General features: G+C 38.6%; 1 protein-coding gene across 3 annotated transcripts in view; it reads left to right on the forward strand.

Moving 5' to 3' along the window:
• TTK (TTK protein kinase) overlaps positions 1 to 17632 on the forward strand; it is a 70977-nt gene that overhangs the window by 11301 nt on the left and 42044 nt on the right. For all 3 annotated transcript variants that reach the window (XM_070733098.1, XM_070733097.1, XM_070733099.1), the window contains 4 exons: positions 7377 to 7520; positions 8361 to 8586; positions 11419 to 11525; positions 17093 to 17236. In XM_070733098.1, the coding sequence (XP_070589199.1) occupies positions 7379 to 7520; positions 8361 to 8586; positions 11419 to 11525; positions 17093 to 17236 (619 nt within the window). In that variant the 5' untranslated portion in view covers positions 7377 to 7378. The remainder of the gene's footprint in view (positions 1 to 7376; positions 7521 to 8360; positions 8587 to 11418; positions 11526 to 17092; positions 17237 to 17632) is intronic.

Genomic DNA, 17632 nt, shown 5'->3' on the forward strand with positions numbered 1-17632 from the left:
ATTTGCAGCTCTAGCTTTGCGGAGTGCTCACTTCTCTTCTGCTATGAATGTTCTTCTGGTCTCAGATGTCTGGCAGCTTTGGTGGATCAGCATGCATCATGTTGGTCGATCTTGTGCTAGGGTTTCCCAGGAGGTGGTGTCTATATCGAGGGACTTGAAGGAGGCTTTCAACATGTTTTTGTATCGCTTCCTTTGTCCCCCATGCAGTCGCTTTCCTTCAGACAGCTCACCTGTTTAGGGATGCAGTGGTCTGGCATCCAAGGAACATGGCCTGCCCAGTTATCTGGACTTTAATCAGCAGGGTTTGGAATTGATGGCAGGCCTGCTCTGGCAAGGACCTCAGTGTCAGGCACCTTATCCTGCCACCGAATCCTCAGAATTCTATGGAGGCAGGTCATATGAAAGTGGTTCAATTGCCTAGCATGTCTCCTCTATACAGTCCAAGTCTCACTGGCATACAACAGGGTAGTTAGCACTACTGCTCGGTAGACTTTGAGCTTTGTAGCAAGGCTTATTCCACATCAGTTCCACATGTTATTCATTAGTCTGCCAAATGCAGAGCTTGCTTTAGCGATTCTACAATTGACTTCAATGTCAGTTGTCACTTGCAATTGGGAGGGTGAGAGGGTGCTACCAAGGAATGGTTCACTGCTTATAGCTTTTGTCCCTTTACTGTGATGGTGGGTTCTGAATATTTGGTTTTCGGAGCTGCCTGATTCTTTATGTTGATAAGGAGACCAAAGTTGTTGTCTTGTAATGATGATGTTTATCCACACTGGCTTGCATTTTCTGCTCTGATCCAGCATTCAGGGCACAGTCATCAGCACAGAAGAGATCACATAGCATAGTCTCCTTTATCTTGATGACAGTCTGGAGTCTTCACAGGTTGAACAGTTTCCCATCGGTCCTGTATCTCAGGCCAACTCCCAAGGAACTGTTCTGGAAGGCATCTCACAGCATGACTGAAGACATGCTGAACAAGGTCGGTGCCAACACACACCCTTGCTTGACACCGTTTTTGACGGAAAAGGCCTCTGAAGCTTCTCCATTGTCCAACACACAGGCCATCATATTGTCAAGAAATTGATGTACCATCAGGATGAATTTTTCAGGGCACCCAAATTGGGCATCTGACAGTGTCAAAAGCCTTAGTGAGATCCACGGAGGATTCACAATTCTGCTCTTGACCCTTCTCTTTGAGCTATCAGGCTGCAAAGATCATGTCCACAATGTCATGCTTTTTGTGGATACTGCACTGTGCTTCAGGTAATAGATCCTGTTCCAGATGGTCAGTCAGGCGGTTCATCTCAGACAAAATCGTGCAAGGATTTTGCCTGAGGTGGAAAGCAGTGATATTCCTCTAAGATTATCGCAGGCTTGTGGATTCCCTTTTTTCTTGTAGAGGTGTATTTATTTATTTATTTATTATTTATTATTTAGATTTGTATGCCACCCCTCTCCGGAGACTCGGGGCGGCTCACAGCACGACACAACAATTCATAACAAATCCAAATATAATTTAAAATATTTTTAAAAAGAACCCCATTTTGCTAACAAACACACACACAAACATACCATACATAAATTGTACATGCCCGGGGGAGGTGTTTCAATTCCCCCATGCCTGACGACAAAGGTGGGTTTTAAGGAGTTTACGGAAGGCAGGGAGAGTAGGGGCAGTTCTAATCTCTGGGGGGAGTTGTTTCCAGAGAGTCGGGGCCACCACAGAGAAGGCTCTTCCCCTGGGGCCCGCCAACAGACATTGTTTAGTTGACGGGACCCAGAGAAGGCCCACTCTGTGGGACCTAATCGGTCGCTGGGATTCGTGCGGCAGAAGGCGGTCTCGGAGATATTCTGGTCCAGTGCCATGAAGGGCTTTAAAGGTCATAACCAACACTTTGAATTGTGACCGGAAATTGATCGGCAGCCAATGCAGACTGCGGAGTGATGGTGAAACATGGGCATACTTAGGTAAGCCCATGACCGCTCTCGCAGCTGCATTCTGCACGATCTGAAGTTTCCGAACACTCTTCAAAGGTAGCCCCATGTAGAGAGCATTACAGTAGTCGAACCTCGAGGTGATGAGGGCATGAGTGAGTGTGAGCAATGAGTCCCGGTCCAGATAGGGCCGCAACTGGTGCACCAGGCGAACCTGGGCAAACGCCCCCCTCGCCACAGCTGAAAGATGGTTCTCTAATGTGAGCTGTGGATTGAGGAGGACGCCCAAGTTGCGGACCCTCTCCAAGGGGGTCAATGATTCCCCCCCCCCCAGAGTAATGGACGGAGAGATGGGATTGTCCTTGGGAGGCAAAACCCACAGCCACTCCGTCTTATCCGGGTTGAGTTTGAGTCTGTTGACACCCATCCAGGCCCCAACAGCCTCCAGACACCGGCACATCACTTCCACTGCTTCGTTGACTACTTCGTTGTATGATGGGCGCATCTCTCAGTTCCTGAAAGGTGTTGGTGGTTTATGGAAATAAGTCTTGTAATAAATGTAGATGATATGCCATAGTCTTCGCACCTTTCATTTTGCAGCCTATTATGCAGCCTGTTCTCCCCTTCTGTGCTCCTACACATGTGAGCCAATCGAGAAAAACATTTAATGTGCCTATTGGTGCTCATCCATGCAGATTTTTGCCACAATACATATCTTACCTCATTTATGTATTGATTGCAGCATTCTAAATGTGTCTACCTCCTTAGAGATGGAACACCACAGAGTGTCATCAGGAAGTGTGCCAACTGAGATCCAAAAAGCCTTTGCTTGTTTCCAAATTCTTGCAAGTCCATATTTGTTCAAGAGCCTAGGATCAGTTAAGGCAAGGGAGTGATTTGTTTGTGAAAAAAAATCAGTTCAATCAGAGAAACAAACTGAGCAAAATCTTTGACTGCCAGTGGGAAAAGTTGCCTAACACTGGTGGTGTAAATACAAATTATGCTTCCTCTCGCCTCCACACGAGTGAGATTTGGGGCATTAGGTCTGGTGTTGGTATAAAATTGTGTTTCTTAATTCTTGTGTGACAGTGTGGGAATGCTTTGTCGAAAACAAGATTCTAAATTAGCAATCTTGCTTAATTTTAAAGGATTATTTAAGATAGAAAGATTTTGTGTGTTCATGTGCATATGCAATAATGTTAGAAAACAAATGTGAGATTATTGTTGACATTTGCTTTCCAAATTGTTTTCATTTCAATTGAAAGTGGTGTTGTTTATAGGATTATGTTATGCTTATTGTCATTGCCCAGGATGAGTAACAGAGAAGTGTTTCCTTAGCCAATATGCTAAGATTCAAGTTGCTTTAAAATTATATTAAACAAAAGGATGTATTGGCTAAATTGCAGAATAACGGATAATGATCAAATATTGTTGATACTTGAAAGCTATAATCTAAAAACATATCCTATCTTTTCCTTTAACTATGGATTTCCCTGGCTACTGTATAACCTACCAAGCTAATGATCTACAGAGCTTGATACACTTTGAATCTATAAAACCAGATGTGATTGTCAAGCATCTATCCCAATGCATACTGTGGGTCACATTTCACTTTTGTAGATTGGAAAGTGAATAGGTCTGATTTTTTTTATAAGACTTTTATAGTAGAACTTCAGTCTCAATTCTTAAAATCAGGTTATAATGAATAACATAAAATTAGTATTCACCTGATTCAAGATTAAGGTCTAAGTACCTGAAGTATCTTAATGATTTCCTTTCCACAATATGGAAAAATATCTGGACCATAACAAAACCCATGTGACCGTAAGTCTGTCTTTCTTATAATTCAATGTTATGGTCTATTAATAATTTTTTTTGGCAGCCTGGTACCATTTTCCTCATTCACATAAATTTTCTGCCCCAGCTTCTTATGAACTGTGGACATTATGGAAGAGCCTATTGAGGAATTTTATGGACGCATAAAAGGATCCCAAGATAAAAATCCATTTTATCCAACACTAGATAAATTTCAAATCAAAGCAATTCATAACAAAACATTAGCTTCAACTTTTATTTTTTAATTATTCATGCAATGACACCCCCTCCCCCCCATTTTGATCAAGTCTGGTATTTCAGTTATTATAGTTCTTTGTTCTTATGACTCTAAGACATCAATCCTCTGTTATCAGAAAATTGAATGTTTGTATGTATTAAAAATACAACAGTGTGGCTCGTTCTGCACATGAATTAATTTTATGCAAGGGGAATCATTGTGTACCTACTGTATATTCTGATACACAAACTAGTTTTCATCACTCAATTTTTTCAAGAAGGAAAAACAGTCAAGATTTTTAGAAAAAGAAACCCAGGAAAAATATTGATATGTACAAATGACTATTAAGATGTATGCTTTATTCCCCTGCCCCCCCAAGAAGAGATAGGGAAACTACTACCGTGTTTCCCTGTAAATAAGACCCTTTCTTATATTTTTTGAATCCCAAAATAAGCGATTGGCCTTATTTTCGGGGAGGTCTTATTATTTTGGGGCACATGGAGTAAGACAAGAGCTCCACTTGCCGTCTTACCTGATTTCCAGCTATCGTCTCCCTAACATTAACCAGAGGAAATGGTATTTAGGGGGGGAGGGCTTATTTTTTTGGGAGGGTTTATTTTCAGACGTCTCATTTTCGGGGAAACATGGTAGCAGTGAAGAGAATTGTTTGAGTGAAAGAAAAAAAAAGTCAGAAAAGAGGTGGGACAAGAAAAAACTACCCTAGCTAACTTTAGCAAATTAATGAAGAAAAGAAATCTCAGCAACAGATGAAACAGAAGACTCAGTCATTCTGAATTTACAGATAATGTCCACTATCTGACTTTAAGAAATTGGAGAAAATTGGTTTTCCCAAGTGAAAGTAAATCGTCAAACAGCCTAGATAAGATGGTTAAGCAAGAATGACTTAAAAACAAATGACCACCTTCAAAAGTCAAGAAACAGGTAGTATTAAGAGTCTTTAATACACTTTAATAAGGTTTAGATTATTGCAACGCTCTTGAAAGCTTGTCAAAGCCCCTTTCTATTTCCATTTAACCCAACCAAGGTGGAGCTGTTTTCAGGTTCCCCCACCCCCAGGCTTTCTGCTTTCCCAGGAGTCAGATACCTTTTTTGTAATGGTTCAGCATCCTCCTCCTACTTACATACCTTCTCGTCCAGCAGGATCGATGAAAAATGTGCTCAGAGATAAATGGACTTCATTTAAGAGGATGAAAGTTTGAGGTGTCTATTAAACAGAGCCCCCTCTCCGCTCCTTTCAGAGCAAATGGATGCAGTCTTTAGCGATACCTCTGTAAAAAGGAAAAGGGGCACTAGAAACAATTGATTTTTGAGAGCAGAGTTATTTCCATTTCCATTAATGTGGTTCCCAGGAGTATGACAAAGAAAAAGAAGTAAAGGAAGATTTGGATATACAGTGGAACCCCGACATAAGAGCTGCTCTACTTAAGAGCAACTCGAGATAAGAGCTGGGAGGGGAGAGATATTTTTGTTCTACTTACAAGCCCAAATTCGAGATACAAGCGCCAAGGAGCTGTCTCCTGAAGCCAAACGCTAACTTCCGCGTTCGGCTTCAGGAGACAGCTGCGAAGCGGCGCGCGTGTTTTAAAAGGTTGCAGCTGGCCTGGGGGGCTCGGGGGGGTGCTTGCAGCTTTCTTTCTTGCTCTTTTTCTTTCTCTCTTTTACCTTCCCTTCCTCTATTTCTTCTTTTCTTTCTCCTTCCCACCTTCTTCCCTCCCTCCCTCCCTTCACTCATTCCTCTCTTACTCTCCCCTTTCATAAGTTTCCTTGCTTCCTTCCTCTGTTCCTGTCCCTTCCCCCTTTCTTTCTTTCTTTCTTTCTTTCTTTCTTTCTTTCTTTCTTTCTTTCTTTCTTGCTCTTTTTCTTTCTCTCTTTTACCTTCCCTTCCTCTATTTCTTCTTTTCTTTCTCCTTCCCACCTTCTTCCCTCCCTCCCTCCCTTCACTCATTCCTCTCTTACTCTCCCCTTTCATAAGTTTCCTTGCTTCCTTCCTCTGTTCCTGTCCCTTCCCTCTTTCCTTCCTTCCTTCCCACCCTCCGTCCATTCATTCACCCATTCCTCTCTTGATCGCTTAAAGCCGGTCCCTGGTGCAAAAAGGGTTGGGGACCTCTGTCCTACAGGATTGGGTGGCAGAGAAGTTGAACATATGTAAATTTAAAAGTTTAAGAAAGTTTACAAGTTAAGTGAAAGAAACTTCATTATTCATTTATATGTACATGTACATTTCTTCATTAAAAACATGTCTTTCTGCATAATTTAGACTAACTTTGTGAGTTTTTTGAGGGCTGGAACCAATTAAAATTATTTACATTAATTCCTATGGGGAAAAGTCGTTTGAGATAAGAGCTGCTCGACTTAAGAGCCCAGGTCCGGAACGAATTAAACTCGTATCTCGAGGTACCACTGTATTTTTCCTAGCAAAACATCACTGATACATTTAGTAGTAGATTTTTAAAAATATTGACAATTTTTATCTCACATTCTAGATTGTATACTTTTGATTTAGACTCCGAATGAGGATGGACTGGGGAGAGGCAAATGTGGCAATTCTCTGAGGTGGCTTTATACTGCTTCAACTGGTTGCTTTTGCAACTTTTCCCATCTCAGTACGGCAGGACTAGTTTGTTAATGTGCTCTCTTGCCAGAAAACCTGAATGCATATGCTACAGGTGATTATGCCATATTCTCAGTTGCTTGTCTGGCTTTGTGGGAACACAGAAAACATTGCATTAAAAACTAAGCTAGGCAAATGCAAATATGTCTTACCAAGTTGCTTATTTTTTTAATGTACAAATTAATATGATTTAAATTGCTTTTCATTGAATTCTTAGTACTGTATATGTACTGAATAAAGCAGAATTTGGTTAGATCTAAATTATTCTATTTTACTGAAATATACAGCATTACAATGATTTTGAAATTCAATTTTTATGCCACCCTTCTCCTTAGAATCAGGGCGGCTTACAACATGTTAGCAATAGCACTCTTTAACAGAGTTAGCATATTGCTCCCACAATCCGGGTCCTCATTTTACCCACCTCGGAAGGATGGAAGGGTGAGTCAACCTTGAACCGCTGAGATTTGAACCGCTGACCTACAGATCTACAGTCAGCTTCAGTGGCCTGCAGCACAGGACTCTACCTGCTGTGCCACCCCGGCTCATTATTTATTTATTAATTCGATTTATATGCCGTTCAATCTCGAAGGACTCAGGGCGGCTTACAACTGTATAAAATACAAGACAGTAAAAAGAAGTCATTTCTGTAAAATACTGGTTGTAAAGTTATCCCATTTTGTTTTTAAAGTTAAAGTTAAACATTCAGATTTTTAGAAAGCTCTGTATTTAATATGACTTTTCTTTTTCCAGAGATGCAGGAAAATGATTTGAGTGAAAAAGGTCTGTTTGTTGCATCTATTATGAGTAGAGTTAGAGACCTAAAAAGCAAATATAAAAATGAAGATAACGTTACAGATGAACTTAACTTTACTAAAGTATCAACTGATACAACAGGTATGTCACATTTTAGCTAAATTAAAGTTCAAATGCATAGAAGAATTTCTTTCCCCCCCCAAAAAATGTCTGTTTTTTTAATTTTTTAAAACAAATTATGTTCAGTGGCCATGTATTAAATTTCTTCTGACAAGAGAAAAATACTGTAAATGTAGTTTATCTTCTATAATTATTACTTTCTATTTTTCCTCCAACGTTTTTCTAAGGTAGTTATCTACTTTTGTACTGACACTTGTTTAACTTTGTTTGTTCCTCGAATCTTAAAGATTTAAGTAATACTTATTTTTAATAGCCAAATGTAAGAAACATTTGTTTGTTTGTCAGTTAATGACCTCAGGTGGAATGGCCTATTTTCAAATATGTTGCCTACTCAGTCTCTCTGTATTATTTTGCATACATGAACACACACACATACACACATACACGCACATGTGTGGAAACAGAGAGCTTCCAGTGGTTACTTGATATTTTGAGTTTCTTTCAACTAATTTGAAATTATTTAAACCTCTAAGTTTCTAGGTGTAATGCATTTTCATATGGAATAATTCAATTCAAAAAGCATTTAAATCAAATAAGTTGCAATATCTGATGCTGTTATGTAATGCACACAAGCCACCAGTCCCTCTTCACAATTGTTGCATTATAAATTAAAATAATAACCTAGACATATAATGGGAATTGTTACATCTAGTCAGACACGCACGCACACACACACACACGCATCTGTTTGTAAATTTGATTACTATTTTGCGAGGAATCATTTCTAATAATAATTTTGAAGATGGATTTGATTTTTTTTTTTAACACTGCCTTAAAGACACTTTTGTTTGTGTGTTTTAGATAATTCTGGAACCGTTAATCAGATTATGATGACTGCTAATAATCCAGAAGATTGGTTGAGTTTCTTACTCAAAATAGAGAAAAGGAGCAATTTTCAGACTGACACAAGCTTACTAAATAGATTAATTGGTCGTTACAGCCAAGCAATTGCAGCATTGTCAGCAGAAAAATATAGCCAGGATGAAAACTATGCTCATATTCTGGTTAGATTTGCAGAACTGAAAGCGTAAGTATTTGTAATCTGGAAAAAAAAATCAAATGAGCTCCCATTTACCCCCGACCATGCTTGCTTGCTTGCTTGCTTGCTTGCTTGCTTGCTTGCTTGCTTGCTTGCTTATTTATTTATTTATACGCCGCTCCTCTCCGAAGACTCGGGGCGACTAACAACAATCATAAAACAGCGTACAATAATAATCCAATGCTAAAAACGATTAAAAACCCCTTAATATAAAAAACCAAACATACATACAAACATACCATGCATAAAATCTTAATTCCCCCATGCCTGGCGGCAGAGGTGGGTTTTAAGTATTTTATGAAAGGCAAGGAGGGTGGGGGCAATTCTAATCTCTGGGGGGGAGTTGGTTCCAGAGGGCTGGGGCCGCCACAGAGAAGGCTCTTCCCCTGGGTCCCGCCAAGCGGCATTGTATAGTTGACGGGTCCCGGAGAAGACCCACTCTGTGGGACCTAACTGGTCGCTGGGATTCGTGCAGCAGAAGGCGGTCCCTGAGATAATCTGGTCTGGTTTTGTTAAAGTCATAAAAAGTTCTGGAAAAGCAAAATAATCCTGAGATATCAATTTTAATTGCTGCCTTTTTGTTGCTTTTGCCCTTGCATTTCTGGATTAGAGCCATTGACTCTGCACAGACCTCATCTAGAACATAAACTAGTCCTGCTGGATCAGGCCCACCTTAGCTCAAGATTTTACTTTACACATCCAACCTCTTAGATAGCCTGAATGAGGAGGTGGAGACAACCTTATGTTTCCATTTTACCTCTGCAACTGTTTAGAAGCACCTTCCCCTCAGATTGGAAATGATATTAAGCCATCAAGACTAATAGACCTTGATAGGTTTGTCTTTTATGAATTGATTCAGTTTTCTTTTAAAGCCATCCACATATGTGGCTATCATCACCGTGATTGACTTTACAACCCTTTTAAAAAAAATCTTTATTTGTCAAATTTATATGGTTTTCCATCTAATGCAAATTGACTCTGGAGGGTGTACAATAAACCAAGGATTAAAATACTTCTGTACTATAAAATCCATCTTCCACAAACCTAATGTAGACACAAATAAATAATGACATAAATCAATAATGACAGATCAATAATGACAAAAACCAATAATTTTTTATGAAAAGCCAAACAATTTTCCTATGAATAAATCATTGATTATCTTTAATCGGTTTATCACCCTCCCTGATATGACACTTGTCAGTTGCTGTCACCGCCTTCCATTTTGTATGTGATTACATGGCTCTTCTTGGTTCACCCCATTCACATTGTTTGGGATCAAAAACCTAGAATACTTAGAAAAATTCAACCTGTTACTTAAAGCACAGGAATGGGTACCTATTGCAGGCTTCTACAATTGCACCACAAATGTCTTGCTTCTCATCCAATGAAGTGACAGAGCAATGCTAAAGAACATGACAGATATTCTGCCACACCAGTACTGCCATCTGTGGACACTGGAGGCATTTGTCATTCAACCTTTCCATGTGTGAAGTTATAATTCTGTCAAAATGTCTTATTATTTAATCGTTACATAACAACTGCTTTTGCATTTGCCTTTTGACTGATCGTTCACCCTGTTCAAAATGATTCTTCTGCAGCTCTTCAGAATCATACTACGTTTCGCCACCCCAAAGAGATGGTGTTGTTTGCATACTTGGCCAATTCAATGTTTACCTTTAAATCATGATAATTAAAAGCAGTTTAAAAACTAAAACAGGTCCTTAAGGGACTCCATTTAATCACATTCATTAATAATTTCTGTTTATTTATTTGTATTTTTGTTTTATGTACTGTATATACAAATTTTTAGAAGATCTCTACCTTTCATCCCTTAACCACTAATTCAAATGCTTTTGAAAATTCAAGTAAGCAAAGCTGATAGGGTAATCCCTAGCATTACATTTATTGAAGCTCTCAGAAAGTCTCTAAAAGTTTGTGGAGGGCACGAGTTCCAAAATTTCATATACATGATGAGCTCTACATGGTGTCGGACCAGATTACCTGTGGGACCGCTTCTGCCGCATGAATTCCAACAATCAGTTAGGTCCCACAGAGTCAGCCTTCTGGCTGATGAATGTTACGTATGGTTGTTGTTTGAGTGGGTATGATTGTTTTTTTAAATAATACTGGGTTTTATAGACTGGTACATTTAGTTTATAAATTAATTGGATTTAGACGATTATATTGTATTGTTCTCCTTTTTTATGTGTTGTAAGCTGTCCTGAGTCCTCGGAGAGGGGCGGCATATAAATCCAATTAAGTAAATAAATAAATAATAAATATCCTTCACTCTTTTCTCATTTAATTGTCCAAAAGTCTGATTTCATGGAAGGGAGACTATTCGACAGGGTTCTTTTGAAAAGGAAAAAGACCTACTTCCTGGCCTTCCCTTCCTTCCCTTCATGGAAAGTAGAAAAGGCTTAGTAGGTTATCACAGGAAGCAAGCATTCAATAGGTTGATTGTTATTGAAAGGGGTAGTCTTGACAATACCTAATGTCAAATTTTAAAGATGCGACATTATCAATTCTTATTGCTCATTTTGTTTTGTTCGCTATCTACTGTATTTTTGTCAATTCCTTCCACATTTTCAGCTCCTTTTGTAAAAAAAGTAATAGTGAAACAGTTCTGTACTGTTTCCAAGAAACCCAGATGGATGTCTTCCATGACGCCCAAAGTTAAGTACAGTATAAAGAAGATAGTTTTGTGTTAAATGTTATAGCTTCTGCAATCTTGTATGGGTTTTATTTATTTTTTAAAATCATATTTTAAATATTCTCTGAGTTAATCAGTGTTGTATTGGGTTTTTCTATTTACAGTATTGAAGAACCAGAAGATGCACGTGATCAATTCCATCTTGCTAGGCTGAACTGCAAGAAAATTGCTTTTGTCCATGTAGCTTTTGCACAATTTGAACTTTCACAAGGTTTGTAGGAACGGGTTTATAGTTAAATGTAGATTTGCTGCTATTAAGCCTATCTGTAGAGAGATTCAACAGTGCAGTTACAGTCAAATTTTACTTCTAAGGAAGCAATTATTTAGTTAGGTAAGAGAACACATTGATTGCAGAACGATTAAATGCTTTTTTTTTCTTTCTAAAGGTAATTTCCAACAAATTTTACACCAAAGCAGACAAAATTAAAACAGACCATTCCTTTACTATAAAATCATATTACCCTGTCCTCACTCAGTATTTTTTCACTTCACTACTTCTCCAATGCATTGAAAGTTCAACTGATCAAAAGGACACTTTTAAATTGTGAGATAAAGATACTTTTGCTGTGCAGTGCTTGGGTAGCTGTAAATTTAAATAGTGAATAGAAATAAACTAAGGTAAACTATGTAATAGTGGTTGTTTAATAAATAAATCTAAAATATTTTAAATATTTTAAATATTCTTTAAATTGTATTTATTTCTTTACAGTATGTATTTCCCATCTTTATTTTATATAATTCAAAAGAGTATATATAATCCTCCCATCTCCTATTTTCTCCATCAGAGCAACCCAATTAGGAAAGTTGGACTAAGAGAATAACTGGCCCAAAATCATTCTACTGACTTTCATGCAAGGGGAAGACTAGAACTCAAATCCTCAAATTTTTATCTCAGCCCTTAACCACCTGCCAAACTGGTGCTCATATTTAAATTATTGAATTTAATATTAAACTTTCACAACAAGTACATTAAGATCTTAGAAAAATACTGAAATATACAAATTTTAACTCTTAAATAAAGGAAATACAGATAATCCTCATTTAATTATCGTAACTGGGATCAGCAACTCTGTTGCTAAATGATGCGATCATTATTATTTATTTTTATTATTTATTTTGTTCAATACACAATGAGAGTTTTAGTGAGTATATATATACTATATATACACACATAGTAAAATACATGATGAACGTTATAGAGGAGATACTCATAGTAAAATATATCTATGAAATAATAGAAAAGAAGATATAGTAATAGAACATATCAATGGAAGAATAGAAGAAGAGATACAGGAATAGAAGAAAGGAATAGGAGATATAGGAGAGCAATAGGACAGGGGACGGAAGGCACTCTAGTGCAGTTGTACTCACCCCTTACTGACCTCTTAGGAATCTGGATAGGTCAACCGTAGATAATCTAAGGATAAAGTGTTGGGGGTTTGGGGATGACACTATGGAGTCCGGTAATGAGTTCCATGCTTCGACAACTCGGTTACTGAATATTACATTATATTTTTTACAGTCAAATTTGGAGCGGTTAATATTAAGTTTAAATCTGTTGTGTGCTCTTGTGTTGTTGTGGTTGAAGCTGAAGTAGTCGCCGACAGGCAGGATGTTGCAGCATTTGTTCTTGTGGGCAATACTTAGATCTTGTTTAAGGCGTCGTAGTTCTAAACTTTCTAGGCCCAGGATTGAAAGTCTAGTCTCGTAGGGTGTTCTGTTTGGAGTGGAGGAATGAAGGGCTCTTCTAGTGAAGTATCTTTGGACATTTTCAAGGGTGTTAATGTCTGAGATGCGGTATGGGTTCCAAACAGATGAGCTGTATTCGAGGATGGATCTGGCAAAATGTCATATGACCATTCTGTTTAGTGACAGCAGTTCTGGCAATCCCACTTGGTGAGGACCCACCTGGATCCAATCCATTCTTGGAAGAAGATATGGGGCTGTTTCCACTTCATCTTCCTCCATCCACCTATCCCTTTCTGCTGATTCTCCCTGCTGCTCAGTCCTTCCTTACAGTGCCCACCATATTACCTGTCACCACTGTACTTGATCAACTTTTTCTATGCCCCATTCTTTTGTGCCAGTGCGGTGGAGATCTCGTGGATGCTGACCTTATCTCCATTTGCGGGGGGGGGGAAACCCTAGCCAAAGTTTAAGAGGGGCTCCAGCCGGTGTGCAAAAGGAAGGCCCTAACTGTACTAGCATAAAGATAATGTCCCTAGTCTGTTCCGTGGTGGAGAAGTGAAGTGGCATGATAGTGGCAGGCAAGGCCAGACTCCGGGAGCAGCCAAAGGCAGCAAGTAGATGGGCAGCCAAAAGGGGATTATAGCACTTAGCAATAGCATTTAGACTTAAATATTGCTTCATAGGCTTTTTTAGGCCTCTCTAAGTGGTTTACAGACTCAGCATATTGACTCCAACAACCTGGGTCTTTATTTTACTCACTTCAGAAGAATGGAAGGCTGAGTCAACCTTGAGCCGGTGGTGAGATCTGAACTGCTGAACTACAGCTAGTATTGTGGTTATGGGTGATTTCAACATGCCTGATGTTGACTGGAATATCCCCAGTGCCCTTACATGCAAAAGTAAGAATATAGTAGAGGCCTTTACAGGAGCAGCTCTGGCACAGCTGGTTAAGACACCAACTAGAGGGGAGAATATTCTAGATTTAGTTTTTACGAATGGGAATTGGGTTTCAGAGGTCAAGGTGGGAGAAAATTTAGGTTGCAGTGACCATCTATGTTTGTGGTTTGATGTAAAAACTTATTGTGAGCAATCCTATAATGCAACCAAAGTATTGGATTTCAGAAAAACAAATGTTAATGCAATGGGGGAATATTTAGATAATGAATTAAAGGGGAGGGATAAATTGGCAGGAGTGAGCACCCAGTGGACTGTATTAAAAAAGGCCATCTTAAAAGCCACTGGACTGTATGTAAGACAAATAACTAAAGGTAAAAGGAAGAAGAAACCACTATGGTTTAGCAATGATGTAAGGGCTATAGTCAATGAAAAAAAGGCTGCCTATAGGAGGTATAAAGAGTCTGGAAGTATAGCTGATAGGGAGGTGTATAAAATGAGACAGAGGGAGGCAAAACAGATAATATATGCTGCTAAAGCCTCAAAAGAGGAAGAAATTGCCAAATCAGTAAAGAAGGGGGATAAAACCTTCTTCAGATATATTAGTGATAAGAAGAAGAAAAACTGCGGCATCACGAAGCTTAGTACCGGGAATAATGCATGCATTAATGGGAATAAGGAGATCGCTGACCATTTCAATAGCTACTTCTGTTCAGTTTTCTCAAAAGACACCTTACAAAATAATACTATGGAGGGATATAGCATTGCTTCCAGCTGTACGGATTCAGCTCCAGTGATCTTAGAAGCCGATGTCTTAGAAGAACTTGAACGATTAAAGATAAATAAGGCAATGGGTCCAGATGGCATCCACCCCAGAGTTCTTAAAGAACTCAGATCTGTCATTGCTACCCCCCTGACTGATTTGTTTAACCAATCCTTGTTAACAGGAGACGTTCCTGAGGATTGGAGAATGGCCAGTGTTGTGCCTATCCACATGAAGGGCAGTAAAGAAGAAGCTGGTAACTACAGGCCAGTTAGCTTGACATCAGTGGTAGTTAAAATGATGGAGACTCTACTCAAAAAGAGGATAAATCAGCACCTAAAAAACAATAACTTATTGGACCCAAATCAGCATGGCTTTACTGAAGGCAAATCATGTCAGACTAATCTCATTGATTTCTTTGACTATGTCACAAAGGTGTTGGATGAAGGTGGTGCCGTGGATATTGCCTACCTGGACTTCAGCAAAGCCTTTGATACGGTTCCACATAAAGAGCTGATAGATAAATTAGTGAAGATTGGACTTAATCCCTGGATAGTTCAATGGATTTGCAGCTGGCTGAAGCGTAGACATCAGAGAGTTATTGTTAACGGCGAGTATTCTGAGCAGAGTCAGGTTACAAGCGGTGTGCCACAAGGGTCTGTTCTGGGTCCTATTCTTTTTAATATGTTTGTGAGTGACATAGGGGAAGGTTTGGTAGGGAAGGTTTGCCTATTTGCCGATGACTCTAAAGTGTGCAATAGGGTTGATATTCCTGGAGGCGTCTGTAATATGGTAAATGATTTAGCTTTACTAGATAAATGGTCAAAGCAATGGAAACTGCAGTTTAATGTTTCCAAATGTAAAATAATGCACTTGGGGAAAAGGAATACTCAATCTGAGTATTGTATTGGCAGTTCTGTGTTAGCAAATACTTCAAAAGAAAAGGATTTAGGGGTAGTGATTTCTGACAGTCTCAAAATGGGTGAACAGTGCAGTCAGGCGGTAGGGAAAGCAAGTAGGATGCTTGGCTGCATAGCTAGAGGTATAACAAGCAGGAAGAGGGAGATTATGATCCCGCTATATAGAATGCTGGTGAGACCACATTTGGAATACTGTGTTCAGTTCTGGAGACCTCACCTACAAAAAGATATTGAAAAAATTGAACGGGTCCAAAGACGGGCTACAAGAATGGTGGAAGGTCTTAAGCATAAAACGTATCAGGAAAGACTTAATGAACTCAATCTGTATAGTCTGGAGGACAGAAGGAAAAGGGGGGACATGATCGAAACATTTAAATATATTAAAGGGTTAAACAAGGTCCAGGAGGGAAGTGTTTTTAAAAGGAAAGTGAACACAAGAACAAGGGGACACAATCTGAAGTTAGTTGGGGGAAAGATCAAAAGCAACATGAGAAAATATTATTTTACTGAAAGAGTAGTAGATCCTTGGAACAAACTTCCAGCAGACGTTGTAGATAAATCCACAGTAACTGAATTTAAACATGCCTGGGATAAACATATATCCATCCTAAGATAAAATACAGAAAATAGTATAAGGGCAGACTAGATGGACCAGGAGGTCTTTTTCTGCCGTCAGACTTCTATGTTTCTATGTTTCTAGTAGTAAGCTGAAGTAGCCTGCATTGTTGTATTCTTACCACTGCACCGTCTTGGCTTTTATAAATGTAGGTAATCCAGAATTTTGGTCCATTGATCCCAGGGGTGCTAAAATGGCTGGAACTTAAAGGACCAGTCATAAATCCTTTCATTAGCACCATTATAACTTAGAAAGATATCTGAACAAAAGTATATTAAAAGAACTGTGTTTACTTATCTCAGTCTATAATAAAAATCAAATCAGATTTGATGTCTACATCAAACATTGTTTTCTTTTAGCCTGATAATGTCAAATTTTAAACAGAGAAAATGCATTGACCATTTAGTTGTTTTATATATCTGTGGTACATTGAAAACTGTCTCAAGTAAATTTAATCTATTTGCCTAATTATGGATTATTTATTTTGATAAACCTATTCTGTGTAAAAGATTCTCTATAATACTTTACTTTTGAAATTAATGTTTCACAAGAAACAAAAAGAAAAGCTTGATGCGCTGTAAAGGAAAACAAATTTGGTAGAACGCTTTGAGAAATAATCCTTTTGAAAATAATTGCAACAAGTAGTAGTTATTTGTTAAATATTTGCGCCAGACGGGATTGGTTCTGATTAGATGAAGATTTCCAGGGAATTCTGTTGCTTGAGGTTAGGTTGGAACATCAAAGGGCATCTTGAAAGATTTGGTGTTGTGAAGAATGTTGCATTGGTATATCCACATAATTTCACCACAGCAGGGCATTCTTTTCCTATTATTTTCAAAAAATATGTGATTCTTTTTTCTTGGATAAATAGAAGGACTGCTGTTATCTTTTACTAGGAAATTTCAAGAAAGCGAAACAGCTGCTTGAAAAAGGTGTACAATCAAGAGCAGTTCCAGCAGAAATGTTAGAAATTGCTCTACGAAACTTAAACTTACAAAAAACACAACTACTTTCTGATGAAGAAAAAGAAAATTTGTCAGGTGAGCCATAAACTGTCGATCATATGAATTTTAATTAAAAGGATTATAACTTGGGTAAGTAACCTCACTCTGTTCTAAGCTAATCCTATAGACTTTAGAATTTTCATATAAACTTAAAGTTTCCCATAAACAGAGTCAGTGGGAATGTTGGCAGAGACAGATGCAAGTCACCTCAGTAAGTTTTCCCCAGTATTTTTTCCCCTGAGGAGTCCACCACTGAGTATGAGATCCCAGATATCAGTATCAACGCCCAATTGTATCTTTCAACTCTGGGGCTGGCCAAGTGATGCTGTCGAGGTTAAGCAACATGAGAAAATATTATTTTACTGAAAGAGTAGTAGATCCTTGTAACAAACTTCCAGCAGACGTGGTTGGTAAATCCACAGTAACTGAATT

This window comes from Erythrolamprus reginae, chromosome 1 (genome assembly GCF_031021105.1).
Source record: "Erythrolamprus reginae isolate rEryReg1 chromosome 1, rEryReg1.hap1, whole genome shotgun sequence".
In the NCBI taxonomy this organism is placed as follows: Eukaryota; Metazoa; Chordata; class Lepidosauria; order Squamata; family Dipsadidae; genus Erythrolamprus; species Erythrolamprus reginae.